The 10,226-nt window shown below is 43.9% G+C and overlaps 1 protein-coding gene across 2 annotated transcripts; it reads right to left on the bottom strand.

The window, feature by feature from the left end:
• Positions 1 to 768: 768 nt before the first annotated feature.
• marcksa (myristoylated alanine-rich protein kinase C substrate a) lies at positions 769 to 5,965 on the bottom strand. Of its 2 annotated transcripts, none has more exons than XM_087981122.1 (2): positions 5,590 to 5,965; positions 769 to 2,853 (listed from the first exon to the last, which is right to left on the bottom strand). In XM_087981122.1, exons 1-2 carry the CDS (start codon positions 5,590 to 5,592, stop codon positions 1,882 to 1,884), a joined length of 975 nt encoding a protein of 324 aa, XP_087837248.1. In that variant the 5' UTR covers positions 5,593 to 5,965; the 3' UTR covers positions 769 to 1,881. The 2 variants fall into 2 exon arrangements, with proteins under 2 accessions (XP_087837248.1, XP_043540646.2); XM_043684711.2 differs by lacking the exon at positions 5,590 to 5,965 and adding an exon at positions 4,542 to 5,000.
• Between the last annotated feature and the right edge of the window lie 4,261 nt (positions 5,966 to 10,226).

The following is a 10,226-nucleotide window of genomic DNA, read 5'->3' as shown; positions in this document are numbered from 1 at the left end:
ATGCTGTATGCTCGTCTGCTTACCACTGGACGAACCCCAACATTACCTACAATGAGAAAACAGGCCATTTTGACCAAAAGTCCACACCAACCTTCTGAAGAGTAACCCACGCAGGCCCACTTCCTTACCCTGTATTTACCCCTGACTCATGGATCTAACACGATGGGCAATTTAGCACAGCCAATCCACCAGACCTGCAAATCTTTGGTCGGGGGGGGGGGGGGGGAGGAAGAAAGAAAAAAAAGAGAAAGAAGGACTGGAGCACCTGGAGGAAACCCACACAGACACGGGGATAATGTGCAAAACTCCACAGACACCACAGGCTGGTATTGAACCCAGGTCCCCAGTGCTACCCACTGAGCCACCCAATATGACAATCACAAAATGAAAATTCAAATCAAGAATGAGTCATCTGAAAGAAACCTCCCAAGCAAATGGTTTCTTTCTCTTCTGGAAAACTTACGATTTTAAAATCTTTCAAATTCATAACCTTTTAATCAAAAATCACTTAGTTATAAAGCAGGCATCAATTTTTAGTATGTAACTGCATCATGTTCAGCAAATAAAAGCATTAATTTTAAACAATCCACATTTGATTCATCCTTTCCACCTCATGGTCTCAACATCCCGCTAAGTGGTCAGATCGAGATGCCTTTGTACATTTGCTCTTTTCAGCTGTGATGTATCAAGTGAATTGTTCTATATTTTAGTGTGACCAGGAATAGCCTCAAACTTCAAAATGAACAGAGTAATAAAATAGACTAAGTCGAAACTTTATTCACATTTATTTTTTCGCTTTTAGTGTGCTCACAGAAAATTAGAACACCTTAAGCAGAGAAGTTTAATAGCAATTTTGTAAGCAAAGTTACATTCCATTTCTAAGTCAAATTGGTCAAAGCTTCTCCAGTATTTACAAAAAAACTATGATAGACAAGATGCTACACAAAACGCATTGCATCTGAAGAGTTTTCCCAATTGTCAAAGACGGCTGAAAAAAAGCATTGACTGCTGTAACCAAACATACAACAGTATATAAACAGCAACCATTCCACTTATCACAGCTTTTCATTTAAAATTGTTTAAAAGATCTTCCAAGATGACGGCAATTTTACAAAATGGGCAGGGTGAAGAGTTGCAAACTTCATGTGCTTCTTGATATTAAGTTTTCATTTATACATAATCACAGTTAAAAACACCCTGCTGTAATACATAATTACACTTTAAGGTCATGAACCAGCAATAAACAATAACGCCTATACAACTTGCTTTTTTTTCTTCTACTTATCACTTGACTTGTACAGCTATAAATGAGATAAGTGAAAAGTTTCTATGATTTTAATGCATTACTAAAACTATTGATTTTCTGACACAGATTTCCTTGCTTTCTTGTATTCAAGACTTAGTGTTGTAAACTGTATGGATTATTTTTGTAAGATTTGCAACTTTTGTTTTAAAAAGACTAATCCTTTACATAATTAGTTTGTGGCACATTTACTTGGCAACTACACCACTGCATTGTGGTTCCAATATTACTTCATTTACATTTTACCCAGGATTTACCCACCCAGATTATCCACACCAATGGACATGTCCATATATTGATCAAAAGGTTTAAACTTTTGTATAAAATGATGCAAAATATGCAAAAACAGTAATACTGATGCAAAAAAATGACAGAGCGAGATTTGGGGCTCATCTCTGCCTGTTGGAATGGTGGTAACAGAATGAATGCAATGGGATTTCTTTTTATTTTTAAAAAATAAAAAATGCCTTTAAAATCCCTGGTTAGACAGTTCTCCAAACCAGTACCTGGCACCACTCCAACAAACAAACATGGAAAAAGGTCCTTTGATTATCACTCCAGTTTTGGGCTTCTCCGTTTTACTCTGCTGAGTCGGTAGTTGGTGGCGCTGGACTAGACTCGGATGGTACCTCCTGTGGTACAGCTGGCTCTGCTGCTGCTGGTGGTGGTTCTTGGACCGCTGCCGCCTCTTGCTCAGTTGTGGAGGCTTCAGCGTTGGCAGCTGGGTTGGACGAGGCTTGCTCCGCTGTGGGTTTCTCTTCGTTGGCCTTGCTGGGTTCCTCCGGAGCTTTGGCATCCTGTAGGGCCCCGCTTTCGGGAGCCTTGTCTTCGGGCTTGTCCTCCTGCGAGGCGCCGGTCTCCTCTCTCTTTTCCTCCGAGTTGGCAGAGGCTGCCGCCGGCTCGCTGGCCGGGGCCGGGGCGGGGGAGCTGGCATCGCCTTCCTGGCTGGGTTTGGGTTTGGTCTCCTCGGTGGTGCCGGCCTCTGCTGCGCTATCAGGAGCGGCTGCGGGAGGAGAGGCGCCTTGCTCCTTCTCCTTCTCCTCCTCAGGGGCTGGGGCTGGGGCAGAGGCAGCCGCTTCGTTCTCTGCGCTGTCCCCCGTCTCCTTCTTGGTCTTCTTGAAGGAGAAGCCGCTGAGCTTGAAGGACTTCTTGAAGGAGAAGCGTTTCTTCTTCTTCTTCGGGGTCTCGCTGTTGGCCGGGCTGGCGGCCGAGGTCGAAGCAGGGGCCGCCGCTTCCTCGCCCTTGGCCGCCGCCGCCTCGCCCTCCGCCGGGGACCCGCTCTCCGCCGACTCCCCGTTCGTCTCTGCGGGCTTGGCCGCGGCCGGGGGGGTGCTGGCGCTGGCCGCCTCGCTGCTCACCGGCGCCGATGTTGCTGCTGCTGCTGCTGGTGGTGGTGCGGCCGCCGTCCCCCCGTCCTCTTTGCTCTCCTCGGCCGGGGTCGCCCCATTCGCCTGCAGCTCCTCCTTCTCCGCGGCGGGCTCAGCGGCGGGCGCAGCGGCGGAGGCTGCAGCTGGAGACGCGTCTCCGTTCACCTTCACATGGCCATTCTCCTAAAACACAGGGAGAGGGAGAGGGAGGGAGGGAGGAGAAAATACACACAAAATGGTGGTTTATTAGCACCGCCAGCAGATAGGAGAGGCGACACACACACACACACACAATGGACCGACTTTTGTGTACGTAAAGAGCGATAGGACGGACGGAGTGGCGAATTTTACGGAAGGGTGGAGGGTAAATTCTCTCTCCACTCCCCTCCCCACCTTTCTGTTCAAGCCCAGGGAAAATACTGCAAACGCACCGTGGCTTGTGTTTGAGAAAAGCCAGCGGCGGTAGGAGAGGGACAAAAAAAAAGGATCAGGAGCCCACCTCAACGCATCCTGACTCTGGGCACCCCGTTTTGAGAGATGTAGGACAATGCACCCCACCCCCTTCAAAAAAAAAGTATCTACTAGAAATGCAGAAGACATTCCGCATGGAGGGCACTGCAGCCAAATTCTGGTTTTCCCACCCCGTTCTCTCCACACTCCTCCCCAGCCAGTAAAAACAAAAATTAGGTAGATTCAGGAATGGGCTTGCAATTTGATGCACCAATCATTTGTTTGCGTTTAAACACTGTCCACACAGTAGTACCTTCGCTGTACGATATGACGACAAGCCTAGTCCACCTGGAGGTTTATCATCGAGGCTTTTATCTCGCCCCACCCCCCCTTCCCCACGTATTGAATTCTATGCTAACCTGCAGCGATCCATTTCAGGAAAACTCCCCGGGGGGTACAGGTAGCCAGCTAACCGCTAGGAGGCGCCCCCTGCTCATTGTGCTCAGGGGGTTGCCGGCAACGGGCAGAGCATTGAGCTAGCTGCTCACTTGAGACAGGCGCCGGGCGCCCGCACTCCCTACCTCAAAAGCTGCTCACTAACTGCCGTACCATCAACGAAAAATCCAAATTTTATAATTTTATATTGATTTGCAGTGGCGCGTTGTTTTTTTTGTGGTGGGGGGGTGGGAGAAAGGAGAGGGAATAGAGGAAATAAAAGGCAGCTGAGCCGAGACTCGAATGAATGTTTGTGAGCTCTCGCGGCGATAGTCCTATTAATACCATCAGCACCAGATAAAGGCGTGGTGCTAGACCTGTACAAATATCCCGCTTCTGTTGGCGACAGGAGGACTCACACCTTCCAAACCTCATTCGAAAGAAAGATAGCCCATGAATTTCATTGCCAATCACCTCGATTTAGCATAGAATACATACAATAGTCCGACACACTCCCGTCCAGACGACATTCATCCCAGCTATTGGAAAATCCTCCACCCCCAAAATAAAACAAAGGACATCAAAATTGTCGTGGGCATCCACATGAGAATGAAGGACTCGACACATCTAAATCACACAACCCAATAAAAGCAACGCATCTCCAGTCGTCTATGTTAGTACTAACATAACACTTTTCATCTAGAACAACATTTTATATAATCGTTCACAATTCCGTTTGTAATCACTTCCAATACAACGGCATGGCGAAGACAAATGGTGCTCTCTAAATCACTTCGTCTAACAAGATTACAAAACGTCTTTTGGAAAGAAAAAGGAAAATTCATCAAACCCTAAATCGCTCTGGTAGCCCCCATGTTAGAGTATCACATTACAATGCATCTTCTGTCGAGATCTTAGAGAAAAACAAATTTCATATCAACCCAGTTCGAAAAATAATCTAAAGGAAACGATTCTAAAATACAAACCTGCCCATTGGTTTTAGAAGGTGATCCAGCTGCAGCTTCCCCCGCTTTTTCACCAACAGTTTCGCGATTTGCAGCGGTCTTCGAGAATTGGGCTCCCATGCTTGTACAACAAAGAAACTCCGAGCCAGCGAAAGAAAGAAAGCGAACAATGACGCCTGGCTTTTCAATGCTGCACGCACACACACACACACGGGGACGGGCAGACAGAAGGAGGAGTGAAGAGTGAGGGGGGAAAAGGAGCCGGAATCACACCCTGAGAGAGGGAAAAAAGTTTCAAGTTCCTTGCAACAAATCCTACGCCGAGCGACAATTTAAAAAAAAACACGAATGGGGTGAGGGGAAAGGCCACGTTGCACTGGTAATAAAATTTGTAGATTCCTAGATTTGTAGCTTTTGCTCTTCGACAAGGGGGTAAAATGGAGAGGTCTCCCTGAGCGCTAATAACATGCAGACTCCAACGCCCAAATGCATCGATGAATGGGCTACTTAGCAATGACGCCAACCAAATCCGGCCACCTCCAATCACAGCCTTCCGAATCTATTCCACCGCCAATCACAGGCCGCGGGGGTGGAGTCTACCATTGTAGCGAACCATCCGGAATATTTCCTCGCCCATATTTCGCTGAAGGGGGGGGGGGGGGCTTTGAAATCTGGCATTTCTTACTGCTTACATTGGTTTGCACTGGTTTTGGTATAAGATAAATATATATATGTGTCTAGGGTGTTTAAAAATGTTGCAAGCGCCTGCCCAGCCTTGGATTAAATGGCTTCAAACAGCTAGTTGGGTTTCACTGAAGGATGGTAATTTCTGATGCTGGCGATTTGAGATCTTAGATTACTTGATGATAACACAATCAAAAGAAACAAATTCCCTGGATGAATTACATACAGATACAAAAGTGGCGAACCATTTCTTTCCGCCTCATCAAGAACCTTGTTTAAACATTTGGACTTGCTGTTCCTGCTTTTAGTAACTATTTAAATAACCACCGCAAGGAAAATGCATTTATCAATGGCGTACATCACGCCCTTTATGTTTTATGCTCACCATTCCGTTGATTAGGTAAATACACCGTTACTCTGTAACAATATCTTCTGTCTCCATTCTTATGTAGATCGGAAACGGGTGGACTGTTTTTCCTTTTTTTTTTGGTTAAAGTACATGAAATAAGAAAAAAAATGTTCAACACTGGATTCCAGCCGATGAAGAAGGAGTACGTGAAATGATTTGCTAAATGTGGTCTCCATGCCGTTGGGTTACAATTGGATGTGCCATCGTCACCGTGTTGGAGTCTGCTTTTATAATCAGTCCGCTTGTTGTGTCTGGAGATGCTCGGCGAATATTTCGCAGCTTAAACAAATTAATGCGAATATATGCGTGGATACATTATTGATTTCTTTCCTCTTGTTTGCCCCCTCCCCAGTGATAGTGTAAATACAATCTGCACATGGTTTTGGCGCTTTACGCTAGGTTCTAGCTTTCTGATGATGAATGGTCTGTTAACCGAGATAATGGGTATTGCCTTGGTGCATTTTTATCCCTTTCTGTTTTTGCTTTCCCTCTTTATTTTATCCCCCCTGTCTCTCCACCCAGCGCATGATGGAGTCTGGATTCAGCTCAATTCAAGCTTTGCTGTCTGCCTCCCGAGGAAACGGAGCTGCTGGTTACCATGGCGACTTCGATCCTTAGCGCATTCAACCCAAGGATGACCGAGAGAGGGAGAGAAAGAAGGAAATGGATAAACTTCCAATAAACCCGGCTTTGGTCACACACAAGGCAAACACAGTGGGATGTAAACAACATTGAGCTTTGTGCTGATTGAATTAACATTGATTGGATCGAGACTCATAGCTTGGAGTGAATCATTTTAAACCACCATTTGCACCTACTTAAATCGGGGTGTGTGTCCCACCCTTTCCGCATCCTCATCGCCTCCCCTCCCCCGCCTTTTCATTTTACCTGCAAAAGGCTAAGGCGGGGTACGATTCTGGGCTACCACCTTAATTTAAATATCAGGCGAAGACATAAGGTATTTCCTTGGCTGGGCAGCCAGATTTATCTCTGGAAAAGTAATCTAATCAATAGTTGGTCCAACTGCAGGTTAACTGAACAATCCCAAATAAAACATATAAGGCAAGGGCTAAGGGATATTTGATATAAGCTTGTGAATTGTGACTTTATTTTGTATTATATATTATTAAAAGATCACAGTTATAACATCGTGTTGTTTTTCCGCATGCACATTGACTAACGCCTCGAATGAATTAGATTAGATTAGATTACTTACAGTGTGGTTACAAATTGTTAAGATATGTGATTTGAATTGGGTCAGCTAAAATCGCAAAGCAATTAAAATAAGATAGCGTTTTAGCATTTAACACATACTGCAAATAGATTTGTTTTATTTGGTGTTAATTTATTCAGATAGAAACAGAAGTGTTTAATCAAAACTATTATTGCAATGAAAATGTAGTGTAAAAGCAGGTATCAGATTTTGTTTAAATATCAGATGGACTGCAGGTCAAATGTCACCTTCAAAAATATATTGGAGCAATCTTAAAACCATACAAATCAGCAAAGCTTGATTACTTGAAACCTGTGCATTATTTGACTTCGTGAAGATCAGAAATAAGAAATTATCAGCAGGCTGAAAGGACGGGGTAGTAGGAAAATTTTCCATGTTTTATTTTTTAAGGTTAGTATTATTAGTATATTTTTCCCTTTCGATAGTACTACTGCTTTATCAGTTAAATTAAGTAAAAATGGTTTTGTACTATTTTAATAAGTGTTTTGAGATAGTATTCCATTTATAATCAGGCCTACTGGTTTCTAGTGACTGAACATGTCATATTCCATTTATTGCATGTTAGTATGAACTTTATTAGTGTTTTGGGGATTATACAATTCTGCCAGTTTTCCTGTGTAAACTGCTAATCTTGCTCTACTTCCAGTTGTGGCACTCTGCCATTATTACTTTCAGTATAACTCACCATAAAACAATTTAAAGCATAAAATATATTAAATGAAAAAATTCAATTTATGCAGCAGCTACAATTTTCCATTGGTACAATTTTGAAAGTGTATGGTATCAACTCATAGCTCATGGATAAAATACTCCAGGGGTCTGAGTAGCATGGGCTAAGGCAAGATTTGTAGCCGAATTGGACCATAGAGTCATACAGCACAGAAACAGACCCATCAGTCCAACTTGCCCATGCTGACCAGATATCCTAATGTCATCTAGTCTCATTTGCCAGCACTTGGCCCATATCCCTGTAAAGCCTTCCTACTCACATACCCATCCAGATGCCTTTTAAATGCTATAATTGAACTAGCCTCCACCACTTCCTCTGGCAGCTCATTCCAAATACACATCACCCTCTGTGTGAAACAATTGCCCCTTAGTTCCCCTTTATATCTTTCCCCTCTCACCCTGAACCTATGCCCTCTAGTTCTGGACTCACCCACCCTTATCTATTTGTCCTCTCCATGCGCCTCATGATTTTATAAACCTCTATGGCGTCACCCCTCAGCCTCTGACCCTCTGAAAAACAACCCCAGCTTATTCAGCTTCTCCCTGTAGCTCAAATCTTCCAACCCTGGCAACATCCTTGTAAATCTTTCCTGAACCCTTTCAAGTTTCAAAATATCCTTCTGATAGGAAGGAGACCAGAATTGCATGCAGTATTCCAAAAATGGCCTAACTAATGTCCTGTACAGCTGTAACATGACCTACCAACTCCTATACTCAATGCTCTGACCAATAAAGGAAAACATACCAAACACCTTCTTCACTACCCTATCTACCTGCGACTCTACTTTCAAGGAACTATCAACCTGCACTCCAAGGTCTCTTTGTTCAGAACCTTACCATTAAGTGTATAAGTCCTGCTTGATTGTGGTTTACCAAAATGCAGCATCTCGCATTTATCTAAATTAAATTCCATGTGCCACTCCTCAGCCCATTGGTCCATCAGATCAAGATCTCGTTTTATTCTGAGATAACTTTCTTCACTGTTAACTACACCTCCAATTTTGGTGTCATCTGCAAACTTGCTAACTATACCTCCTATGTTCACATCCAAATCATTCACATAAATGACAAAAAGCAGTGAACCCAGCACCGATCCTTGTGGCATACCACTGTCACAGGCCTCCAGTCTGAAAAGCAATCCTGCACCACCACCCTCTGTCTTCTGCTTTCAAGCCAGTCCTGTATCCAAATGGCTTGTTCTCCCTGTATTTCATGAGATCTAACCTTGCTAACCAGTCTCCCATGAGGAACCTTGTTGAATGCCTTACTGAAGTCCATATAGATCAAGTCTACCACTCTGCCCTCATTAGAGACATGTTTTCCAACGCACAAAACCATGCTAACTATCCCTAATCAGTCCTTGCCTTTCCAAATACATGTAAATCCTGTCTCCCAGGATTCCCTCCAACAACTTGCCTGCCACCAATGTCAGGCTCACCTCTCTATAGTTCCCTGACTTGTCCTTACCACCTTTCTTAAATAGTGGTACTATGTTACCAACCTCCACTCTTCTGATACCTCACCTGTGACTATCGATGATAAAGTATCTCAGCAAGGGACCCAGCAATCACTTCCCTAGCTTCCCACAGAGTTCTGGGGTAGACCTGATCAGGTCCTGGGGAATTATCCACTTTTATGCTTTTCAAGACATTTAGCACCTCCTCCTCTGTAATATGGACATTTTTCAAGATGTCACCATCTATTTCCCCACATTTTATGTCTTCCATGTCCTCTCCACAGTAAATAATGACGCAAAACACTCACTTAGTATCTCCTCCATCTCCTGTAGCTCCACACGTGGGTTGTCTTGCTGATCTATGAGGGGGGAAGTGAGGACTGCAGATACTGGAGATCAGAGTCCAGAGTGTGGTGTTGGAAAAGCACAGTCGGTCAGGCAGCATCTGAGGACTAGGAGAATCAATGATCCTGATGATGGGTTTATGCTTGAAATGTCGATTCTTCTGCTTCTCAGATGCTGTCTGACCGGCTGTGATTTTCCAGCACCATGCTCTCAACTCTGATCTTTGAGGGGCCCTATTCTCTCCTTAGTTACCCTTTTGTCCTTAATGTATTTAGAAAATCCCTTTTGATTCTCCTTAACCCTACTTGCCAAAGCTATCTCATGTATCCTTTTTGCCTTCCTGATTTCCCTCTTAAGTATAGTCCTACTGCCTTTATTTGAGGTTCATTTGACCTCTCCTGCCTATACCTGACATATGCTTCTTTCTTTTTCTTAACCAAAATTCAATTTCTCTAGTCACCTAGCTTTCCCTACACCTACCAGTCTTTCCTTTCACCCTAACAGAAGTCCACCAAAGTCTAGTTTGACATCAGGAGCATAACGCTGCATTATTTATGCTTTTGCTGAGTAGTGAGACATGTTTCTCACTATGTAGTGGCTAGTTGTCAATTAAGAAAGATTATAGTTTATTCAACACCTCATTTATTAAACACCTCATTATTAATAACTAGACATCAAGGACTCTCAAAATAGAAGTAGAATGCGTACCTGGTGAACTCAACTCACTGTTTGCTCCAAGGAACCTCCATGATTCACATTATGCACCAACTTCACAGAGCCCACTGTATAAGCAGCATTCACACAAGCCCCACGTCAATGGATATTGGCACCTGACATATGCCAGCCTCT

Source organism: Chiloscyllium plagiosum, unplaced genomic scaffold (assembly GCF_037043375.1).
Source record: "Chiloscyllium plagiosum isolate Xiang-an unplaced genomic scaffold, Cpla_swu_hap1 HiC_scaffold_3, whole genome shotgun sequence".
Taxonomy (NCBI): domain Eukaryota; kingdom Metazoa; phylum Chordata; class Chondrichthyes; order Orectolobiformes; family Hemiscylliidae; genus Chiloscyllium; species Chiloscyllium plagiosum.
This window is presented reverse-complemented; position numbering and strand designations above follow the sequence as displayed.